We start from the raw sequence: 25,054 nt of genomic DNA on the forward strand, positions 1-25,054 counted from the left end.
GTAATTAATCCTGGCATAAAACTTACTGCAGCTCCCCAATTTAATCTTTTTTATGCAGTGATTGACTACAGTACAAAATATCAGTGCAAACCTCCATTATTTTTTATGTCTGAAAAGCCTCAAAAGAATGGAAAATTATCAAGTCTTGAGATCCATGTAGAACTTGGAATATCAATTGTGCATCTGAATGAATACAGCTGTAACTCAGGATTTGCTCTTCAGTTCTTTCAAGAATAAAAGATCACATTAATATATGTAGATTAGCTGGGAATATGATTAACTATTTTAATATTTCATGGGATGCACTGCTGGTTAACATCTAAAGGAAGTATTAATTCTGACTCAGACAAATTACAGATGTCCTTTTGTATCTTCATACATGTTTTTGATTCCTTGACCTTTTCTGAATGGTCTATTAGGGAAAAAAAAAAAAAAGAAAAGAAAAGAAGACAGAACAAAACACTTTGATCATCCATTCTTGGTGCAAGCCAGACAAGACTACTTATTCTCCTTAATGAAATCTAAATTTTCTTATCTTGATACACAAAGCATCTTTTTGGTATAGAACCACCATTTTTTTTTGTGTAGGAACCATTTTCAGTGCATTAGACTACTTGCTAACGTAGTTTGCAATTTACTGGTGATTGGCCTTTCTCTTTTAAACAATAAATAGAAATTGTGACCCTTTCCTTGCAAAATAAAATGAATAGACTCACAATTTGGATTTCCAATAATCTTATTTGTACACAAGTTTGCAACACAGCAAACTTAACTGGGCTGCTCATTTCCATCAGTCTGCTGGACTTTTGTAAGAATATCGGTCTCACTATCTTTTAGCCTTAATGTAATCTACCTTAGAAGGCTGTCAGCTCCTTGTCTTTCAAATAATTACAGTCAAGGAAAGCAAGACACACCCACCCTCTGCCTCCTTACACCAACTTTTTTTAATGGCATTTGGATTTTTCAAAAATATTTATGGCCCAAGTCCTAGGGAAAATGCTGTGCTAAGCAGAACTGTGTTTTGTACAGGGTTTAATCCTACTTCAGGCAATTTCTGTACAAAGCTGCTGTCATTAAAAAAGTAAAATTATACACTGAAAAAAACACTCACCCACAGGAGGGAGCTCAGGAGCTTCACTTTTTCTCACATCAGGGACTAAGAACTGAGTTTAGACACAGAGCAGCAGAGCATTGGGGTGCTCCTATGGGACAGTGACCTCTCCCCTTTTATTTCCCTCCTCTTTCACAAAGACATTCTGCCTGCAAGTCACACAGTCCTGCCTGAGCTTCAGGGCTTTGTGGTAGGTCTGGAAGGGTTTGGTGAACAGGTTTAAGCTAAGGCTCACATGAAAGCCCACCACAGACTGTGGTGTACCATGGATGTCAGTGAGTTTTACCTCTCCTATTCTGCACGAGCCCTGTGGCAGTAACATAAAAAAATCTCTGATAAAGGCCACTGAGAGACAGCCAGGCTCAGGAACTCTTGGCAAAATTCTTCAAGGTCAGCAGGCAAGGTGAGGTGTTTTCAGGGGGGATATCTCCAAGAAAGCAGTGAGTTATTCCATTTAATGATTCTTACAAAGGTTGAACCAGTATAGTGGCTTTGAAGCTGGGAGCAAATTAATTAAAATTTACTACATCATGGGTTCTTTTATTCTGGCAAATCACAGATTGTTTCTAATAGGCACAAACTGTGGGGGCATTGTAAGGCTTTTCTTACAAGCAAAGGACACCACCCAAGCTCTGGTGTTTGCCTCCAGTCTCCATGTGTGGGAAAATGATATAAAGATAATGGTACAGACATTATAAGGGAAAATACAGCTCCTTCTCCCTGGACAGAACATGGTCAGCATTCCCAAATTCCCACACAATCTGAGGGGGACTAAACAGGGAGTGGAGTGGAGTGGGGTGGAGATGTTACAGCTGGGCTCTGTTGAAACCCTTGCAGTGGAGGAAACTTGGTGGTACTTTCTGATAAACTGCACAGCATCTGAAAACTGAAGGAGATAAAGATGTCCTGCAGTTGAATCAGTAACTGTACTGAAACCCCTCTCCTTGGGTAAGAACTCTACTCTGTGTATGTGGAATGATCTTGAGCTGGCTTTTATTGGGACTGGAGCTTGTTAGGATATTGCTTTGAATTAATATATTGTTTGAATAGTCTTTGCAGTCAGATACAATCACCTGCAATCCTCGAACCTTAACCTGTCACTGTTTTATTAATAAGATATTATTCCATAAACTGTTAATGTGAGCCCTTCAGGGATGCTGATACTGGGTGGATGTGTGGAGACCTAGAAGGAGGTTTTTGTGTTTGGTGTGTGACCCTGAACAAGTCAGCCAAGCCATCCTCTGACACAGCAGGACTGTTTCAGAAGAGTCTCTATAACAGGACACTGACAGACTGGCTGGCCCAAGGGTCTTGGCTTTCCTGGGGCACTGATAGACTAATCAAACATTGAGGGTTTGAGAAAATCTCTCCTTTTCACAGACACCATGGCTGCAGTCAATCCAGCTGAAGCATAACCCCAACTCTGCTAGGACAGCTGACTTTCACAAATAAGTCAAACTCATTTCAGAGACTTAATCAAAAGAGGGGAGGGCATAGGGAGGTGACAGTCAGAAATCTGTATCACCTCATCCTGAGCAAGCCACAGGGTGATCACAGCTCAACCAACCTTTCTGTGGGGGAAGATGGTGCCTGACGGGTGAGGTGCAGTGAGAGGGAAAAGGGACAAAGCCTCCTCATTCAAATCCCAGCAAGAGGATTCTCCAGCAAAGAACAATCCCGACATTATCTGGGAAGGTGGGCATTGTCCTCCCTGTTGTTCAATTTAAGAAGCACAGTGGTCTGACTTGAAAAAACAGAGCTTTAGTATCCAGAGTGGTGTCTGACCAATAAATCAGAAAGTCACCTCATCTCCAAGCACCATTTAGACTCTTTCTCACCATGAGCTAGATGCTGTAGTTTTTACCTGAAGCCTCATTTTTGTTTGCTTCAATACACCATCTGAATTTAACATAGGTGGCACTTGTGTGGTTCATTCAGAACTGAGTTTCCTAAAATACTGATAAAAAAAATATCAAAATATGGATTTATAACTGACTTTGGGAAATTTGGTCATGAAGAATAGCTTCACCTTTTCTTAAATGTTAGTATGAGGATTGTCTGACAAAGCCAAAAGAATTTGGTAGTTTGATTCATTGTTTAATATCAAGTTGTAGATATTTACAACTGTTTTGTTTTGCCATTTATGATCTCTGTTATATTCCTTCCATGCATTTATTTGACTCAGCAGTTCAATTAGATAATGTTGAATTCACTTTGACATTTATGGCTGGCAACAGCCTTTAAGGTCACAAGGTGATGATTTCCTCAGAGGAACCAAGCAAAAGTGGAAGGAAGGGGTTGTGGGGAGAGGGGAAAAAAATGTTCTGTTGAAATTTCTTTTGTGAGGCTGATTTGAGCAGTTACAGTTCTGCGTCTGTGAGGGGGGTGTGGGTATAAATACCAGCCAAGCTCTCTTGTTGGATGGAAAGGGGAAAAAAACGTTTTGTTGAAACAAAAATTTCTTTTGTTAGGCTGACTTGAGCAGTTACAGTTCTGCGTCTGTGAGGGGGGTGTGGGTATAAATACCAGCCAAGCTCTCTTCTCACTATAGATATTCTCTTTTTTGCTAAATTGCCTCAGGCATGGTCTCTGCTTAACCCTGCTGTCTCTTCTTACCTGAGGACCTTGATCGGTGCCCTGCTGTTCTGCCAGGTCCCATCCAACCCTTGTAGGCACTTGCAGCACCCAGATTTTGTGTCACAGCCCCCCCATTTTGCACAGGCAAAGGAGACCAGTGGCAGCATGGCCTGGGGGGGTGATGACGCTGGATATAGCAATTATACCTCAAACATTCCCCTTCCTTAGATAGCTGCATAGTACTGCTGGTGTGCAGCAGTGTCTGTGAGCACGCTTAGAGGTCATGCATATTTTGCAGTGTAGTTATCTGGCTGTCAAAGATATTGCTGACGTTTTGGTTGAGGGCTGGAATTTGCTATATATAATTAACAGTAGGGGGTGGTGCTTTTTTGGATAATGAAATCTTTAGATGCTGGAGGTTGAAAGAGAGTGGAAAAGGGATGCACATACGATCTTTTATATAAAGTAGTCTGGTGATAATGCCCAGCTCACAGTCCCTGGACTGGCCCTTTGATGTTCAGACCATGTATCAGATGTGAAAGGAATGACTGACGGTCCTGGGACAACACATGGTGTCTAATGAGCTCACTGGGGCTCATCACTCCCGGTTCTGACATTTCAGTCTGAGCCCCTCAGCTTCTGAGGGTTGGATTCACCCTTTAGTTTGCCCACAGCTCTGTGTCTTTGAAAACTGGCCATCTCCAAGTCACCTCCAGAAGACAGAGCTCTTCCCGTGTACCACAAACCTCTCTGAATGGTGTCTGTGCTCTGACCTTGTCTTTCCACTGCCGGCTGCCATCCTCCTCCAGGGTTTGGCTTGCAAGGCCAGCAGCCATCACCTCTGCATTCACATCCCACACACATTCACCAGGAGGAGGCAGAGGCAGAGGAATTAGGCTTTGCCTGAGCAGCCACAGAAACTCCTGTTACTGAGCTCCCTGGGGATTCCCTGTCACAGAGCAGTGTGTGTCCTCGAGCTGCCGTGTGTGTGGCACCTGCTGCAAATAAACTGGGTGGAGTAGAACAGATGGGCTGAACTCTGCTCTTGGAAAGGACTTCCCCGCCTTCCATGGGACCCTGCCGGACTCTGCTGTGCATGGGAGCCAATTCAGCCTATCCCAGACATTCACTGTAGGACTGTGCTCACGGGTGTTGCTGATCCTGAATCCTTACACAGCAAAGATGCTCTCAGCACCCTCATGGCTTCTGCCAAAACAATGGCTCAGCCAGGTTTCTGTGAACAGCACAGACATGCTGCTGGCTCACTGTATATGCTGCCATTTAAGAACATAAGAATTTTAATATGAGAAAAGAAAAGTTATGTTGTTCCCTTGAAGTCACAATAGATTGTGACTGAACCTTCCTAAAACCTCATATTGATGGAGGAGGGACAGAGTTCCTCAGCAAATACCAAATACCATTCCCAAACTTTGGATCCCCTGTTGTTTTGAGATTTAGAATTTGGGGATTGCCTGTCTTTAAAAGGCAAAATGGTATTTGCTCAATGGCCTAAGGACTATAGATGAAAATAAGTCCTAGGTTTAATTATCATTTTGGTGTCTCTGGTTCTGTACATCAACAGGTCTACTCAAATTCAGAAATTACTCCATCTGGTATGTGGCATCTTAATATTTGATTAGTTTTTTAGACTTTGAATAATGGCTTTTTGGACAGATGTGATGTGTCACATTTCCTGGCTTTTAGAAGGGAATCGTGAGTCTCATGACCTTTCCTTTCCCAAGAATTGCTTGCCACTGAACTCTGATGACACATGGTGCAAATAATTGTTTCAGCTAGGATGGGTATTCCAAGCATGGCATTTCATATCCAGTTCACTTTTCAATGGTTTATTTGTAATTTCTGCTAAACCACAGTTGAAGTTATCCAGCATTTGGCCACTAGGTCAGTAACAGATGACCCTTGCCAACAGCACAGATTGCTTTGAAGGCCAGTATAACTAGAAAACTGAGAATAAATTGATAGGTTAAGAGGTTGTCTGTGGGAACTGATGCCCATCCTCTGTCCAAATGTCACTTTCCAGACTGCAATGCTGTCATCTGGCTGACCTTCTTCTCTGTTCCCCTGCTGCCCATGGCCTCAAGTAAAAGCACCTCTCTGTAGTCAGAGCTGAGTCTGAAAAAGAAGAAACTCTCAAAAATATCCTTTCAGAAAAAAAGAAAGGCTTCTTAAAAACAAGTCCTCATGCTTTTGCCTTTATCACAGCCCACACTGCGGTACCAGCACCATCCAGCAACCCAGGATGTTTTGTACTTCTGCTCTCAGATTCAATCCAGCCTGGTGAGTCCTGTCCTCGCCGCAATCCTGTGCTGGGAGCACCGGCCTGACCTTGGATTGTTTCTTGGGGCTCTTCCCCCTCAGCAGCACCCCCTTATCCCCCGTCCGCCGCGCCCCTCGGTCCCTAGGAGTTGCACTCCTCGCAGTGGCAGGAGAGGATGTAGCGGTAGGTGGCCGTGAGCCGCATTCCCCCCGAGCACCGCAGCCTCATGGCCTTCAGCTTGGAGGTCTGGGGCCGGCAGCAGTGGCAGGTGGAGCGGAAGGGCTGCTTCAGGACCGTGCTGAAGGAAACCATGGGCTCCGAGCGCGAGGTCTGGCTGCAGCGGCCTTCACAGCGAGCCAGCAGCACCATCTGCCAAGGAAAACACAGCGGTTAGGAAAAGTGTCCCCAGCACGCAGCCGGCACCAGCGGTGGGAGCCTCCTTCCGGCCTGGCTGGGCTTTTGTCACTGCATCCCAGCCCCACAGCGTGCTTTGCCCCTGGGTGTGTCTGAGGGAGTGGAGGGGAAAAGGTGGGCAGGAGGAAAAGCAAGGCTCCCCCTGAAATCCCTGGCACTGACACCAACAAGGACTGCAGGACCTGGACTGACCTTAGGGCTCCAAATGATCACAGCCAGCCCTGCTTTCCAGACACCATGACTGCACCTGTGACTTGCTGACTCCAGATCTGTGGCAGTCAAGCCCTTAAATCAGCCAGGCTGCTGCTTTTGTTGGGTATTTACCAGTGTTCTGACTATACACACCACCACTGGTTCTTGTGGTGTTATATTTTAGTTAAATGGTGTGCTCTGTCTCACCCCTTGAAAATGTATGGTTTATTCCAAGCCTGTGATCCTCCCCTGAAGTCTCATGTCTCTGTAATCCCACTGGCCCGAGTCTTATTCCGCACCCACTTTGAATCTCCCTGTTGAGCTGTGTGAGAGAGACCAGACTCTCTCTTGGCCCTTCTCTCCCTAGGCTCTCCTTCTCTTCCCCTCCCTCCCCCTTCCCCCCTTTTCCCTCAGAAACCATGCTGCTCCCAGGGGTGGGACCCCCAATAAACCCTCATCTAATCAGCACCCTCAGAAGCTGTGTGGAGTTTCCTTGCCTTTCTGCTGCTACCAGTGAACTCACAGCCTAGGGGGCTCCTCTGGGGACTCCCCAGGGAGCCCCCCAAACAAATTGCTACAAATTCTCATGTCTCAAGTTTAGATATATGAACACGTCAAGTAGAAATATAAAGAAGACGCTCTGTTTATTGCTTTAAAGAAGTAGTTTCTAGCTCATTCCTTTGATAAAGATCACTTTGCACATGTATTTGCAATTATATGTGTATCTATGTATCATTGCATCAGTTGTATCTATATAAAATGCACTGCATGGCATAAAGCAGTGAAAATGTAAAGGTAGGACTGGTTGACATGAAGATTCTCTAGTGGGATTTTCAAAAAACAGTGCAGCTCCAGGTTTCTTATTCTGAGTTCAGATGTGAGCTGTGACCAGAGCAAGGTGACTTGCACAGCAGGAGGCACTAAGGAATGAGGTCCCTGAGCAGTCACCTACTCCCCAACACCCACCCCCCTGAGCAGAGGAGATGCAGCATTAAGCACTACATAAATCTTGGAAAGGACCCTCTAAAGCTCAGCAAATGATGTGTTAGAAACAGCTGCTGCCACCTTGATAACGGGTGTTGTACAAATTTGAACAGACTCCTATTCTTTCATGGGGACAGAAATATTAAATCCATGTCAGCTAATTTTGCTTAACCAACATAAACTTCAATATCAGCTTATTACATCATCTAAAGTAATCAGTAAAACAGTTGTCTTTCTCATAACCAAGGGAGAACATTACATTTTAACCATTCTACATGTATCTCATGTTTTTTTTCCCAGAAAATATGAAAGAATAACTACAAATGTGACAGCAAATACTTTAAAGTGTTAAAACTTTTGGGGTTTCTTTCATTACATAAGCTCAACTGGCTGCAAATCTCTAAGTTATGCAAGCAGGTACATCAAATGTTTAATTTTGTTTTTAGTCAGAGTTGTAAGGAAAGATGAGATAAAAGAGAGAGAGAGAGACAATATTCCTGAAATCAAGTAGAAATGCCAGCACTGTCTGTATCCATGGGAAAGGTTCTGATCAGCCATTGTACAGTGCTTAAAAATTACTCTTGCAAGAATACTTGCACACTAAATGTTTTGCTTGAAAATGTATTAATGTATTAATATATTAACAACTACTCTTTCAGTCAACACAGGTCCCAAAGATGTCTTCATGAGCTGATGATCTGTGCTTGGTACCATTTTGCTTCTTAGTTAGAGATGGGCTTTTGTTGCTTTCTGACAAATCTGTCATCCTTTAAGATTTGTAGCATAAATTTATGGTCTCCTTCCAGTGATACTGCATATTCATACACAGATTAACTTCAGCTGTTTGTACTAATATGGTGGGAGGGAAATTTCAGTGTACTGTTGAGTCACACCTGAGCTTTAGACCCATCAGCTACGCCAAGCTCCTTAATAGCAGAGTCTTTAGTGTACAGAGAACATGAAAGGGACAATCACTGCAGTGCTGTCACCCCATTACTCACGCATAAAGATCCACTTTTTTCCCTTTGCTAAACAAACCTCACTTCCCAGGCAGGCAGCTGGTGAAGGTATCTAATTAGGTACCAGCCATGCAGGTATCGAATCCTGCCTGTATTGCAAAGGAAAGGCGCAGACTGGGACATTTGACCCAGAAATTTCCTTCCCAGCATCTTGACAGCTCTTGTTAGGTCCCCTGCTGTGACCAGTTCACCAGGCTGTGCACTCTCTCTCACAGGCTGCTCCCAAATGTTTGGCTGAACCACAGAATCACAGAATCAACCAGGTTGGAACAGACCTTGGAGATCATCAATAAATTCTGGGGGTGAAGAGCAATCCAACAGCACCTGATAAATGTTTGAAGAGACAATAGAGTTGAAATCTCCTCAGGAGTGGTGCAGGGGGATGTACAACAGCCAGAAATTGCTTTTGGGGAGGTTCAGAGTGTCCCTAGAGTCCTTTCCAAGAGATCATTTATATGATTTCAGCCTAAATGTGACAGCACACACTGCTGTATGGTGGGGCTGACTTCTGGTAGTTGGTGCTTCAGGAGCTGGAAAAATCAGTCAGGTTCTGTTACCCTAAGAATTTTTATGATACAGATCTGGTCCTGTATCTGCAGGTACTTTCAGAAATGCCAGTAAAAAAACATACCCTCGTGAAACTGGCAGGACTAGAGAAGAGTTACCCAGAGTAATTATAGGATAGAATTATCTGATGTGTCAATATCTGTCTCAATATTAACAGCTGGCTTCCTAATGCAAACCCAGCCAATATTTAGTCAATGTGCCACTGTACTTATAATTTATAATTTACAATTTATAATTTCTAAGCCTTGTCTTTAAAAACTTTTTTTAATCTGTGGAGGCTCTGACTTTAATCTGCAATTTTGCTAGCTACTTAGTTTTCCATAAGATTAAGGTCAGGATTTATATCATGTAGAATCACACCATGTTGGTTTTATTCCTTGTTTTTGAAGGACAGTGTAAACTCTTACCAATGCCACAAACCCAAGGTTATCAAGTTGAACTTTCAGGCTAAAAAAATATCAAATTTCCCATTTTCATAGCTTTCTAACCTTCTGGGCGACCTAAAGTCCTAACCAAAATTTACCTTTGTCTTCATAAATCCAGAACAGCACCAGTGGATTTTGGCAGGTGTGCAAGATGAGCTGGAAATAGCAAGTACTTTGAAAGCTTTGCCTTTTAATCAATTGCACTGGCTGCTTATTGCTTCATGTACTATAGTGCAATAGAGATTATCACCTAAATAATTAGTCATGCTATGATGCATTGCACGATGATAGAGTGGGTGTGTAAATATAATAAAAACATGTGGGTATTTGATAACCTGACGCCTCTTGGCTCCCCTTGGCCCCTGCACATGAGAGTTTGTGCATGTCACCTTGCAAGGCTGGATCCAGAAGCACAGTGTCCTACAACACATGGGTCTATGAGCAGCTAGGGAAGAATATTATTATCATTATCATCATCATTATCATCATCATCATTATTGTTATCATTATAGTTATCATTATCATTATTATTTAAAGTCAATGGTCTCATAGGTACAAAAGAGAGCAACCTGAATCTGAGGCAATATTTGACTCTGATAATTTGAGCTGTATTCTGGAAATCCAGAAGCTGTGAACTGGTGTGTTATTAATGGTGTTTGTAGTCCTCTTTTCTGCACCTCCAGCAACAAGCTGAAGCCCAAAAGCAGATGGGCTGATATGCCTGAGAACAGATTTTCACACAGTTCCCGTGGCCTGGCTGCAAGCAGGCATTACTGAAAATCTCCTGAGCTACCTCAGGAGTTAATGTCTTCAAACATCTGCTAAATCTTTCTTCATCTGCTCTGTGTCTCCCTGGGCTGGATTCTTTAGTCTGAGACTGTCAGTGGTAGCACACTTCTGGCACATCTGGACAAAGCACTTGTGACAGCCAAAACTGGAATTTGGGAGGCTCTGGGAGCAGTGAGGGAACCCAGCACATTGATGGAGACCAGTGGGTCTCCATGACAGAGGTCAGGATAAATCCAGTGTAGTCAGGAAAGGGAATACCTCATGAGCTGATACAAACATTTCCCTGAAGACAAAGGAAAACAGCTTTTCTGAAACTAAAGGCCTTCTTCCATCCCCCTTTTGTGTCTCTTTTGTACTTTTTGTTACTATAATAGAATATGTTTCCAAAGGATTTGGAAAACTGTTTTCATCGCCTGCCTGAGGCCATGAGCAAAAGGGATTTTAATGATTAAATTATATTGGCTGGATGTTTAAGAAATCTACTCCCCATGTGGGTGCAATTGGCAGCCTCCACAGAGAGCCACAATGGACATAATCCTTTTTCAACCAGGACAGACAGTAAACATAATATGTCTTGCAATTTCTGGAGCCACTTTTGACTTCTGTAACTCCATGCTGCACCAAAAGGGAAAACATATGGAGTGAGAAAGGATATCTCAGTGAAAACATCACCCCAAAAAAGGGCAAAGTCTCTGCTTGACACTGTCATTCCAAGCTTCCACAATGGAAACTTGGTGGAAACAAGAGGCACCACAATTCCCACAGCTACTCCCACAGAACTTTCCTTTTTTTGTCCTGGTTACATTTTATCATAAGGTATAGAGATAAACAAACATTGGATCTAGTTTTAATTAGCATGTCTAATATTCCTCTGTATTTATGTGCTACTAGATCCAGAACAGAAGCCATATGTCTACCAGAATGATTCAGATACCTAAGACCTTAAAACAAAACAAAATAAAACAAAACAAACAAACAAACAAAAAAACCCAAACAACATAAAAAAAAGAGCTTGGATTAAGAGAGTTTTCTAAGAAATTATTTGACTTTGTATGGAAACTGTTTTCATTTTCCACTTCATGAGAAAGTCCATACAGTTCACAGTATTGTTATAGAAGTGTTCTTGAAACTGTTGTGGACTTTGGGAAGCCAGAATATGCGATAATATTTTCAAACATGATTTCCATTAAAGGCTTGATTTGAAAAGAATCACTGAGTTTTGCAGCCAGAATTGCTAATATTTATGTCAACAACTTTTTTCCTCAAAGCTTTTGAAATGATATGGTTTTCATTACAATGCTTTCTGTGTTCTCACTTCCATCAGCCCCACTCCTAAAGGCCTGATTATTTTTTGCTTTTCTCTGTCATTGGGGAAGCTAAAAAGTGCATTGTCAATGGGTTCCCTTCCTTCCTTCCTTCCTTCTTTCCTTCCAGGTCTAACATGTGATCAGAAAGGTCCAGACAGGGGAGGACTGGTGGCACACAGATACCTGTAAATGAAAGCCACCCACACACCTACGCTTTGTCACTTTTGCCTCTTGCTGAAGTGAACTGCAATAAAATCAATATTGCACAAAGAGATGCACGTCTGCAGTTCTCTGTGTTAAGGCCGTGTGTCTCCCAGATGGTAGGGAGTTCTAGTCTAGCCTAAAAGCAAATCAAAAGGCCTCTCCTGAATCTCGAGTAATGGATGATTTTGCTGTTTGGATTCAGAAGAAGTAGTGCAAAAGTCTCTGGGCTCCCACTGCTGTAAATCAAGCATGATTTACAAAACCAGCAGAGCACTGCTGAGAGAGCAGTGTAAGGCAGCCCAGAGCAGAGCAGGCTCCCTGTGCCCCATTTTGAGGCTGCCAGCCCCTCTCTGCTGAGCAGGCACAGCATGAGCCCAGCTGCAGAATTTTGGCCAGGACAGCAGCTGTGCTGGTGCACAGAGCACCCATCAGGTCTTATTTGCTGTGGGCACTTCTCTTTGTGCTTTATTTCAGCTTCTATGATCTGCAGCTATCTGTGGCACTCCCTCACCCCTGCACTGGTTGTGGGAAGCAAAGGAATTCCTGCACACGAAGGCATCTGCAGCCAGCACTGCATCCATCCCAGCTCTGAATCCTCCTTGCAAATTCTCCCAGGAACCCTGCTGCTGGGGTTTGCCATCAGGGACACCCCTCTGGTGATGAACCCAGTCACACACCAGCCTCCCATCCCTCTCTTACCCTACACAGGGCTGGCAAAAGCACTGGAGCTGGCAGTCCTTCCCCTTCCTTAATCCTGGGATGTGAGTGCCTGAGGCCAAGCCCCTTCCCATGGGACAGAGGAATGGCCCAGTCATCTGAATGTACAGACTGTGTTAACTCAGACAGAACAAATTAGGACAAGACAAAAGGGACTAGCAAGGATTTTCCCATTGTTTCTCCCAATTCTTTTTCTCCACATAATGAAATAAATGGCTGTAGGCTACATGCACAGGCTGCTAAACCACTTTGACACAAAACTTTTCAGGCTTGAAATCCCAAATGAAAGTCAATCTTGTATTTCTGTCTGCTCCTAAGCCCTACAGTTACCATCCAAGTGTCATTCTGCATGTAAACAAAGGCTTTGAAAAGGGAGTGGGCAGGGAGAAAATAAGCAATATTCTTCACAACCTTTTTTTAATTGCCATTTTACAGTTTGGTGCTTTATCTCAGCACTTCACCTATAGTAGCTATGAACTTGCTCCAAATTAAACATTTGTTTGAAGGATGGGGTGACTGGGATAATCTAAATTTCCAAACTAGCTCATCTCCTTGGGGCCATCAGCTAAGATCCCAAATGTACTTCTTTCAATCTTGTAATTTACTGCACATAAGCTTTACCATCATCTTGAATTTCTCCTTTTGAAAAGTTGAAAATCGAGTCAAGAGCCTTCATCTCCAGTCCCAATTCTTATGTACTCACAAGACATCTTCACATCTGCTAGATTCTGCTACTAGATTCTGGGAGATAGGACTTCACACAGAGAAAATCACCCAGAATGGCTCATTTGAACAACCCTTCCCTCGAAGCTGTGAGGAGGTGAGCGGAGCCTTGTTAAAAACGGGACCAGACTCCTGATACTAAAGTGATTTCAGCATTTATTGTAATAAAAAGGCCTAAAGCAAGGTGTTGGAACCCAGGATGTCTCTCTGACTGTCCCAGATGGCTCGAGCCCCTGGCAGGGGGCTCTGAAACCCTGGCATGCAGCCAAAGGCACCTGTGACTTTGATTTTGACCCATGGAGCAAATTACCAACTTTGTATGAAGAATTACAAGTCACAATAGTTTAAGTAGCTTAATAGTAGTTGTCACAGGGTGAAAAGTAGAATTTCTGGGATTTTTAGAACGGAGGTTTGGAGTCCTAAGATGGAGGAATTTGGGCGTTCCCTGTCCTTCTTCTTTCTCCTTCCTAACCTACATGTAGTGGGTGATGCTGGCATTTCTTGATTGGTTCAGACTAGAGACGGACTGTCTAACATAGGTGATAGGTATTGGAAAATAATGATAAGTAAAATACACGTAATTCATAGTATAAAATGTAGACACCAGCCCAGGGATGGGCAGTTTGCCCTTGACAGACCTGCTGAAGAGACCCCTGCAGGTCTGACAAAAAATATTTTAGATAAGAGACAATAAACAACTTGTGAACCAGAGCCTAAGAATCCCGACTCTTTCTTCGACCATCGGGCTGGGAAAAAGGGACTCTCGGGTCATCCCGACAGCAGGAAACCCGCCGAGGATGCTGCAGCGCTGGTGCTGGGGCTCTTCAGCAGCGATGTCCCCGATGTGCCAGGTGGAGCAGCACAGCTTCCCTGGGTCAGAAACCCCTTTTTATCCTGTTTTTTTTTTTGTCCCTTTGGATTGGTTTCTTTTTGGATCCTTTATTTGCATGAAGGTTTAAGGCGCTTGGCCCATTACGGTTCTGACCAGGCTGTTTCCCTTGGGGGTGGTGCACTTTGCTTAGGTGTCATACGCTGAGTACCGCATTTCTTATAACTAACCATTTAACCCCTTTTACAATATAACAACCAAACTAGTACATGCTTAACAATTGCCAACTATTTTACACCAGTTTCTAACCTATTTTTAGCAGCCTTACCTTGGAGCTGCACTTGTAGAGAGGGTGGCTGATGGAGTCGACGTAGTGGTGCCTCATACAGCGGCTGGGGTCGGAGTCGATCAGGAAGGAGCTCTCTGTTTTACTGTCCGTGTCTCCCATCATCACCAGCAGCGAGAGCATGGAAATCGAAGCTGCCAGTACATGATTTCCCATTGTCGAGGAACTTCTCGCTGGTAACAGCAGAGGGAGGTAGCGCATCAAAAACCCTCCAAATTCTGGAAGCCAGTTCCTTTCCAGGATGGTGAAAAGTCTGGTTTAAGTGTCCGAGCTGTCATTCTTCTTCTCAAATTGGAGTCTGATGAGATTGTAATCCATCAAAGAATCTCCCGCACAGCTGGAATAAAAGCAACATAAATCACAATCCTGAGCAAAAAGACCTCTAGAGAAAATAGACATAAATAGTATTAAGGCACTCAGGACATGTGCTAACCAAAAAACCTGCTCAGAATGAGCATCATTCCCACAGTAGGTAAGGAATATGGCCTTAAGGAAGGTGATGTCAAAGCCTTGTTATTTTTAGCATTGTTCTATCATTAAAGGGAGATTAAATGACTTTTGACTTTCAACATCACAAGTGGCGCAATGTCATTCTTTTCCACTTGGTGATGAAATCCATCAGAAATTCCTGCAAATCGAAAGGACTGTGTACCCACTCAAAATGTCAAAGAAGGGCAAAGCTTGGCTGCCTTCCACATTATAGATGGGAATGTCTGGCCCAGGCAGCACATGGAGAGGCTGGAGGCAGGTTGAGCTGTGGCTCTGGAGGCTGCCTGGCCATTCCCTGCAGCTGCAGGGACAAGGGACATCCCCAGGGTGGAGGGATGCTGAAGGTCCGAGCCAAGGCATGAGCAAAGTGGTCTCCCAGCGACCTGCACTGCATGAGGAACCACCCAGGCCTCTGGCTGAACTGTCCTGCCCTTTGAGTACCAAATTCCCATGCACACACATCCAGGCTTTGTTTGCTTACTTGTCAGGCAGCACTTTCTGGGTGTCAGTGTCTTCCCAACTAATTAAAGGACAGCATCTGAAAAATACATTTATTATTCCATAATATCCAAGTACTATCCCAGCTATCTATTGGGAAGAAATATGTTCAGGTGGAGACATATGGCTATCTATCCAGGCATCTGGATTTCTGTTTCATGTTGGAGATCAGGAGATTCTCCAGGAAACAGGTACAGGACAGCCCCTGAAACGCTGCCCAGAGATTTGTGCCTGCAGGGGAAGGAAAGTGTCTCCATCAGCTGCTCCTTCACAGTCCCTTGATCCTTCTCACAAAGCCTGTAGTCCCAACTGGGTGATTAATTTCACTTTAAATACAAACAGATATAACTTGAAAGAGCTGTGAATTATCCATCTAAACACAGCCCGATGAAGGATAGTCAAAGGATACTCATCAGTACAGTTAAAAGTGCAAAGACTTTCAGAAGAAACTTAAGATAAAACAGTTCTCTACTCACAAAGAAATGCTCTGGCAGAGCCTCTTGAGTATTTAAAGAGCTGATGTGTGCCTTTACTGCCTTATACAAGCCTCTTTCAGAATTGTTTTCTGGTTTGCTGGCAGTCCTCTAAACTGACTGATACTCATCTCCCAAACAGCCTCCCCACCAGAGTGCTTGATGATTTGTATATTGCTTTATAGCCTCCTCCACCACTTCTGTGAGAGGAGTGCCTAGCAGTGACAAATACTTCCAGAGTTCATCCAAGTTGGGATGGCGCTGATGTGACAGCCGAAGTCTCATGCTGGGAAGAAATGTTATTAGGGATGCTCTGTGTGTTAGAGAGACAAAGATGCTCTGTGTATTAGACATTTTTGTTGTTGTTGTTTCAGGCTATTACCCATGTGCTTAAGTAGGAGAGGAAAAATAATGTGACTGTGGATTTAAATGACAATATTTTTTTTCTCCCAGAGTCTGACATATGACCTGGTATATTTTCCTCAGCAAATGCTGCATTAAAAACATACTATGGCTTTGCAGTATAAAGAACTTAAATAAACAACACTGAACACTTAGAATCTCAGATACAATTATGCACAGCCTCATTCGTGTCAATAAATATCCCTCCAAACCTTTCAGCAGCATAGGAGACAAATCTCTGGGTCATGGGAGCTGGGACAGACTCCCTCCCCGAAGTGAACTGTGCTACTCCAGTTCATGCAGATGATGCCCAAGGATTAGCTAACAGGAGGAGGGATGCACTATTTTTTTCTCCATGTTTAACCTTTTACCTACATTCCTATTCTTTTTTATAAAGAGGCTGACCAAAACATGCTGCTTGGCAAGGTCTCCCTCCAACATAGTTAATCATTATTACACACCCAGTAATTCCCTCTCTGTCCAAATAAATTTACTTGATATTAGACGGTCTCATTTCATGTGATACTACACCCAGGGATCCCCATTTCCCATTCTCTCTGTCCCACTGTTAATTCTCTGCTTCTATATCTTTCCATGGTTTTGATCAGTATGATTTAATACAGTGAGAGAAATCTGAAGTCCTGGCTCAGTTTTCAAAGGCTTATCTCCCTAGTTTTCTTCAGGAAATAATTGGATGACACAGAGTCTGCCTCATGAAAACTCTCTGAGAAAGCTGGGAAGACACAGGGAAAAGTGTGAGAAAAGGAACATGGCTGTACCTTCCTCAGGATAAGCACAGCACAAAAATTATTAACACTTCCACAACCTTTTAAAATTGCCCTGATACTTCACTAAGAAAGAAATGTAGCAGGTTTTGGTAACAATACTTTGAAAGAAGTAAGAAGTATCACATATTTGTAAGAAAAAAGAGAGAAAACCATTGTAAGTGTGATCCATTTCTTGTGAAATAAGTGGTTACAGTTGTTTATAGACATTGGGTAAAATGTGTAGGTATATCTCCTGACATATCTATGGGAAGCAGGCACATACATTTTTCAAGCACATATGCTATATACAACATATATAACATATATGGAATAAAAAGTCTTAGAGGGACATTTAAACACATGGAAGTTAGGGTGTAGATTTTTGATTCTGTTAAAAAAAAATCAAAATATTTTCACTTAGGTACATCACCATGATGAGGTACGTTGGCACGATATTTTCCATTTCCAGCTGATATTGTGCAATGCCATTTCACTTGAACTTAGCAATATTATTTTTTTTTTTAAGTTAAAAATTGCATTCCTTTTGAAATGCTATCTGAAATTATAAAATCCTAGATAGCTCATGCTATCAGGATTGGCATAAGCAGTTTCCAGTCTATACTTCTGTCCAAAGAACAGAAGCAAGTACAACTGTGCTCATAAATCATCATTACAATGACATTTTGTTTCATTTGGAAAATACGCTTTTTTATTAAAATCAACAAATTCACAGACCAGATTTTCTTCTATTTCAGCTGGTTTTTCCTCACTTTCTTTCCATGCAAAACCTGTGGTAGATAGCTCGTCTGCCAAGCTAACCAAAAGGAAACCTAAACCCTCCCACTTTACACCATCCTGTAAAGAAAAAGATGCAAATGTAACTTTATATCCTCAGGCTGAAAATTTGCTACAAAAATATATGGCCTAACAGTGGATGAAAATCACTACTTCACTTTTTTTTTTTTTTTTCAGAATTCACTGAGATATGGGAAGTGCATTTCATTAGCAATGGCTTCGTTTCCTTTCCATATACCTAGTTTTCAGGATTTCATAGAGACATAACACACTAAGGCTTGTTACAGCTGTTACCTAAAACTGCTGTTAGCTTAAAAACTTCATGGAAAAATAGAAGACATCACAAAGAAAAACTGTATTAACACACAGTCTAAGACATGTGGACATGGGTGCAAAGTTAGGGTTGTTTTTCCAAATCCACGCTCTTATTAACTGCTTTCTGAATAATAATGATTTCTTATCATGGTTTTAATATCATTTGGAGAGTGGTGAAGGCTAAGGTTTTGTTTTGCTTTGAGGACAGAAGAACATTCCATCATCTGGAATTATTTAGCCAGTCACTTTGTGAGAACGTAAACAGAAATTCCCTTTTTGCTATGTATCTTGGAAAAAATAAAGAGCTGAGCAATTCTCCCAAGGTCTATTGGATCTGCACAGCTCTTACCCTGGGAGGTGGGAAGGGAGCAGTGGAAAAGCTCATTTATGGTGTACTTCTAGTCAGTTCCCTGAGCCCCCATATTAGGCATGCATATGTGTTCAGCTTGGCCTTCATTTGCTGGGCATTTTCTGTGTTTGAGACTCCTGCTTGAAGATGAAGGCACCATTTAAGTCACTCAATGCTTTTTGTGTTTTGGAGGCTGCCAAAATCCTGTTGAAGCAGCAGTGTATGTATATAACTTAAGCTTGGCCTTGCATGCTGTGCATATTTAGTAAACACAATTACTTGGATCCTACCATGTAGTTCCCTCAATCTGAATTTGTTATGTAAACAGAAGAGTTGCAAGACTATTCAGTTTCTCCAAACTCCAGACTGAAAAAAGTGTCACTAACCACGTATGTATATATATGTGCATGTGTGTCAATTCACTGCTGTTCTGAGAAAAAAAGCTTCACAAAGTCTCCATGAGACAAAAATGGATTTCTCAAGAACTTTATCAAATTTAGAAAAGTTTTGATTTTCCAGGAAGATAAGGATTTTGGAACTTCACTCTCCAAGGTCTTGATTGGAGTGGAAACAACAATGATGGGCAAATTACTCAGTCAGGCTCCCCAGGGGTTTGTTCTGCAGGGTTGAATTCTCCATGACAGAGGCAGCGTGGTCTGTTCCCAAAGATCCTTCAGCACCCACAGCACTCAGGTGGCTCCCAGCCCATGCAGCCATCCACACCATGCCTGGGAACAGCTTGGGAAGCGCTATGGGACTGAATCCGTGACAATCCAAGCCATTCCAAAGAACAGTTCATGGAGCAGGAGAGGCAGCCCCAGATGAGAGGCTGTGTCTGACCCTGCTTCCTGTAGAACCACCTCAGAGCCTTTGTCAGTTCCAGAGTATCTTTTAGCTCTGTAAGTAAATGTGATCTGCTTATCTAGCTGTTTTACCTGCTTATCTAGCTGTTTTACTGTGGTCATTTCTGTGCCAGCAGCGCAGGAGCTGGTCTCCTGTGCATGCTATCAAAAATCCTCACTTCACTCTGCAGCTGCCTGTTGAAACACCTGACAGAGACATTAAGTGGCCACGTGGCAGCCAGGCAGCAGCAGGTGAACACAGGCAAGCCCAGTTGTCTGAGAAATTCCTCCACACAACATTTGAACAGGTTTCTTCCCATCATGAGGCAAGGCAAATACCAAACCAAATACTGAGTGAGACCCTTACTCCTCTAAATAAGTGAATGTTCCCCCAAGGTCTCGTGCTTAAGAGTATTTGCTTTCCTGACATCCAGCTGTGCTGGAGCTTGTCCCCTTCCATGCCAAGGGGAATGTCTTCATCCCTGGTCCAGGAGCTCCATCCACCCATCACACAGCAGGGCAGTGTGTGCCTGCACAGAGGGTACACAAAAAACACACACTCCTGGCCAGAGCTGGCAGCAGCTGTTGGGCAAGAGGAGAGGGGAAAGAAAAAGGCAGCAAAAAGGAAAACAGGCTCAGAAGAAGGAAATTTGAGCCTCTTTATCTGGTTGTCCATGGTAAAGATGTCCATCTTCTGGTCCTACTAAAGCTGTGATGAGAGAAACTCCTGGAAACCATTTTTTACTATGAGATTTCCTTAAGTCTTAATATTTCGGGAGATGAATGCCTGTGACTGAGAGGAGACTGAAAAAACAAAAAAAAAAAAAAATAGGAAGACCATGGCATGTGAAGCATAAGAAACAAGAAATAAGAAGAATAAGAAACTTGGCAATTGCAGCAAACATAATGGAAGCGCCCTGGGAGCCTCAGCACACGTGGGATGAGCACACATGGGACTGATTCCCCAGGCTAATTTAAGGCCCCAAAAATGTTCCTGCCATGGGGACCCGGTGCATGAGGTGGAAGAAATCCAGCTGAATGGCACTTGAGCTGTCTGAACTTCCCTCTGCTTTTGAAGTTCCCAAGAACATTTCCAGCCCTTCAGGTACTAGGAGAAGGGGAGCAGGAGGTGCCTTCCTGCTCGGCAGTTGAAATAACAAACTCCAGTGGGTACTGCGGGCTGGCGCCCGGCCAGCAGACAGGCACAGGCCAGCACGGAGAAAAGGGCTTAATGCACTCCCAAAGAATAACTACTGGGGGACAAAAGAGTGCTTGTATTTTTATTCTTTCCTTTTCCTGCTTCCAGGAAGCTTTAAATAGATTGATTAGGGGCATGCATGGGATATCTCTCTAATGAGGGAGTAGAGCCATTTAATGGTGAGGTGATGCCAGCCTTGGATTCTTTCTTTATTCTTGTGTCTCACTGAATAGCAGAGTAGTCATGGTCTCGAGACTCAGACAGCAGAGGAATACAATTTTCCACTTGGTCATCCATCCAGAGGGTGCTGGATGGGATTACTCCTTGGTGAAGCACCAGGTGCAGAGCTAAGCTGTCTAGGGCTGCCCATCCCTCTCAGGAGGCAAACCAGCAAGGGTGGCTGCTGGCTACAGTGCAAGTGTTCCCAGCCAAGCATTAGCTATAGGATTTGCTTCAGTAATTACCTCTACTTCAGTCTTATGACCCAACAGGAGGCAAAATTACTCTTGGCCAAATTACAAGTTGCTGAGAGGTCTAGGGCATTCAGGCATGTGTCCTCTACCTGTTGGAGTGTGTTACGAGCAGGTGGGCAGTTTTTATTCTCTTTCTTTTGCATATTTTCCAGCAAACTCAAAGGCCTGTAATTATCAATAGATGCAGGAGTAGGAAAGGGTCTTTTTATTCTTTATCATTAAGCAAACACATCCCTGCCACTGGGACCAGCAGAGAGTGTTATGCATGCTGGAGACAGCACATGATTGAAGGGGATGTTCCTTCTCTTCTGACCCCAGGGGCAAAATCCTTTCCTCTTTTATACACAGGCAGCATTCAGGCCACCATCCATATACCTCATCCTCTGATAATCAGGGAACCTAAATATTTGGCTCATGGTAACAATTCTATGTCTTCTAACAAGGGGAGCAGCGTTCCCCTAGGTCCCACTCCCTTTGAGCCGTGCTGCTATGACAGAAATGTGATTGTCACTGCCATGGTATGCTTAACCTTTGCCAAACCAGAGCTGAGGCATTAACTCAGATCCTCAACCCACATGTCTTAAAGGGCAACGCAACCTGTGCTGCCTCGGCCCGACACAGTCTGCAGCTCAGTAATAACAAGAACGAAAATGTGACAAGCGTGAGCCGTAAAAATGATTGATGCAGCTAGAAAAATAACAAAGAGAAGCTGAAAAATAGCAATGAGGAGGAGGAATTCCTAGGACCAGTGTCTCCATGGCACCAGCAGCCCCCTACTCTCACACCAGAAGAGAGGCTACACTCCAGTAGAAAGGATCTCCATACCACACAATGAAATTCCAGCAAACAGGACAAGGACTGATGGTGTCTGGAAGTGGTAGTGCCACTGCTACCCAGATAATAGTTTGAATTAGATTATGTGAGAAAAGGAGGAATATATAGACGACCAGCTGCTCAAAGGCTTACTACAACCTTGCTTTTATTGTTCTGCTAAGTTAGAGGTGGGGCATCAGAGGGATTCCTAACATACCACTACTGAGAAATTTTAATATGTTCCACACTGACACATATAAAAAAGAAATAACAGCTGATCACAGCCAGCAGAGACTGCAACATCTCTTTATATGCATGCACAGGAGCATGGTCAAAGTGGGGTGCTCTTGTCTCAGACACCTGAGCTAACCTGACCCAACTAATCCATTCTCCTGCCACTGAGTTGAGTTTCAGCAAAAGGACTGTCAAGTGTGAAGTCAGGCAGCAGAAAAAAAGGTGATCTGGACATGGCTATTCACCCCACCCTGAGATACCAGGACATGGAGAAGGGCAGGGGAGCTGAGAGGCAGAACACTTAACACTGATGAAAAGAAACACGTGTTTACACAAGCGACAATGATCCGGGGGAACAAGATATCACAGAGGGCAAAAGTTTAGCTGGGTCTGTTGTGTATGGGGGGGTTACAGTCACAGGGGTTTCATTTCTGAGTTTTTGGAAGGGTTATAAACCCTCAGGACTCTAAGAGCTCAGTGAATGGGGTTAGGGAAAAATCCTTTGCCCCAGCAAGTTACTCCTTAGCTGCTGCCACAGGGACTTTGTGTCTTTCTTTGGTGTGGCTTCCAGAGGTGGATTGCTCAAATAACAAGGGGCTACAGTGTCATGTAGCAAAACCTTTCTAAAACTCACAGGGACAAGTCTCTCCAGAAGTATGAGACAGAGAAATTTGGAATACTTAAAATGTAACTATCAAATATTTATAGTTGTGATTAAAATAGTGATTGAGAGGTGGGGAGGGAGAAAGAGAGGACTTTGTTTTTTCAGTTAAACAAACAATCCACCAGACAAGTTGCAAAAATTAATGTCTCAGTGGTTTCAAGCAAGCTTTCACCATAGATAGTCAATTCTCTCCAAGTTCCAAGGACAACCCTGAGCACTTCCTAGTGCATCTGAGAGCTGACAAACCAGGAAGGGAGCAAAGTCAGCCCCAGGAGAAATGGGAATTGAAGCCAACCACGGAAGGATTCCCTATCAAATGAGTCACAGCAGGCAACAGTGTGAGCTCCTGAGGAGGTGACTCATCTCCCTCCCACCTGGGCAAGAGAGACTGCAGCCCTGGCCAGAATGTGCAGATGCCACCACAAGCCTCAAAGGTGAATGAGGGATGGCTCCAGTGGGGAAGATGGCTTTTGTGGGAATCAGCCTAAGGAGCTACCTGGGGTACTGCTACTGCAAACTGCACCCAAGACTGTCCATAACAAGTATCCTGCTCTGCAATCAGCACACATTAATCTGATCCAAACCAGGCACTGCACAAACCCAGGAAACCTACATGGGACACCTTCAGGTAGCAAAATGAGCCTGTAACTAATCATCAGCAGCCCCTAATTATACCCTGACCCTAAATCAAATTGCAAATTTTACTTTGTAATCTTGAAATACCTATTGTTTCCACATTTGTTTTTTAACTGGAAAATCTTACAGCATTGTTTTAGAATACAAAATAAGATTTCATTAGCAGCAAGAGCATATCAGTGTATATATAAGTCACATTGGGAATCCCTGATTCAAGCTGATAAGTAGCTACTCCCCAAATAGTTCTATTTAGGTCCAGGAAATTATTCATGTGTATAACTACTCACAAATATGAGTAAGGTCCCACAGCAAGAGCAAAAGTGAGCATTATTAGTAATTCAAAAGGAAGGGGGGAAGGGGGGGTGGATAATAGGTACAGGTCTTAATATGTAGATATATTCTTTAGAGGAGGGACAAATAACAGCACTGTAATTATTACAGCCACACTTCTTGCCACACCAGGCAGCTGGATTGCTTCTATTAGAAAATAACTTTGCAATAAAGTACTGATTTCAAGTGAATTTGTCCCCACTGTTGGTTTTAAATAAACGTTTGCCTTCAAGTGAATTTGTCCTATTACTGGTTTTAAAAAAATCTTTTGCCAGTCCTTTTTCAACAGGCAGAGTTCCTTCCTCTCAGCCACGGTTATAATCTTTAGGAACTGTAAGTAACTTGTAGCATATAGGAAATATTTGTTTAATCTCTAAAGAGCTGCAGAAACCTTAAGGAGTTACTTGCCATGCTGTCTCTCCCTGGCAGAAACAAGTGAGATGTGTTTTAGGGAGGCTGTGAGAGAAATCTCAATGAACTTGGAGGGCAGGATAAGAAATCTGCCTGGCAGTCCCACGAGAGTCAGTGCACACACACACACACACAGAGAGGCACACACACCCCACCTTGCAAATCCAGATTTGTCACAAGAAAATCTCCCCCCCAGCACACACTGTGTGTGACACTGCAGCAGCAGCTAACCCGGTCCTGAGTCTGGTCTTCTTTGTTACTCTGCTCTTTGCTGCTGGGCCCATTGAGCTCGTACAGATGCGTTCGCTCACCTGGTCCCGGCCGGGAGCCGGGGCTGTTCCTCGCTCTCCGGGCAGTGTCCGCTCCCGAGCCCGCAGTCACCCTACCCTGACGCTCCGTCACGGCAGCGGAATTCTTCCTTCGTCCCAGAGAAACAGAGAACAGTCCTGCTCGTGCCTCTGGCGCTGACACACAGGGAAATGATCTGCCGGGAGCGGAGCAGAGCCTCCCTCTCTCCTTCAGCGGGCGGTCCGGGGTCGCGCAGCATCCTCCGGTGTCAGCTGCGGGCGGCACAGCTACCTCCAGATATACCCCGGGCACCCAGCAAAGCCGGGCACCGGGGCTTTCCTCGCAGCTCCCAGCCAATGAAGAGTGCGTGCTAAATCTGTCCTAACCCCCCACCAGCGCTGTCCGGTCCATTGGAAAGCCTTGCGGAAGTTTGGATAAATAATAATGTGCGAATTATGAGTGCTCCCGCGAAGCGTGAGACGCAAAGCTAGAAATAAATATTGCCTGTTGTTTCAGATTATTCTGAGCGCTCCAGCGGATGACTGGCAAGAGAACAGCAGGCGCAAGTAGTGATGGAAGTAAACAGCCCAACTTT

At 43.7% G+C, this 25,054-nt stretch overlaps 1 protein-coding gene across 2 annotated transcripts; it reads right to left on the reverse strand.

Annotated features, from left to right (window-relative positions):
- Positions 1 to 5,642: 5,642 nt before the first annotated feature.
- LOC121333496 (norrin cystine knot growth factor NDP) lies at positions 5,643 to 24,768 on the reverse strand. Of its 2 annotated transcripts, none has more exons than XM_041399879.1 (3): positions 24,483 to 24,768; positions 14,465 to 14,819; positions 5,643 to 6,335 (listed from the first exon to the last, which is right to left on the reverse strand). In XM_041399879.1, exons 2-3 carry the CDS (start codon positions 14,681 to 14,683, stop codon positions 6,108 to 6,110), a joined length of 447 nt encoding a protein of 148 aa, XP_041255813.1. In that variant the 5' UTR covers positions 14,684 to 14,819; positions 24,483 to 24,768; the 3' UTR covers positions 5,643 to 6,107. The 2 variants fall into 2 exon arrangements, with proteins under 2 accessions (XP_041255813.1, XP_041255812.1); XM_041399878.1 differs by lacking the exon at positions 24,483 to 24,768 and adding an exon at positions 15,453 to 15,531.
- Between the last annotated feature and the right edge of the window lie 286 nt (positions 24,769 to 25,054).

The sequence above is a fragment of the Onychostruthus taczanowskii genome, unplaced genomic scaffold (assembly GCF_017590055.1).
Source record: "Onychostruthus taczanowskii isolate IOZ18803 unplaced genomic scaffold, ASM1759005v1 scaffold17, whole genome shotgun sequence".
NCBI classification, from domain to species: domain Eukaryota; kingdom Metazoa; phylum Chordata; class Aves; order Passeriformes; family Passeridae; genus Onychostruthus; species Onychostruthus taczanowskii.

Excerpts from the sequence above, each read along its gene's own strand:
- LOC121333496 (XM_041399879.1), bottom strand. The coding sequence starts at position 14,683 with ATGCGCTACCTCCCTCTGCTGTTACCAGCGAGAAGTTCCTCGACAATG. Across the intron at positions 6,336-14,464 it reads TCTACAAGTGCAGCTCCAAG|ATGGTGCTGCTGGCTCGCTG; the intron begins GTAAGGCTGCTA and ends TTTCCTTGGCAG.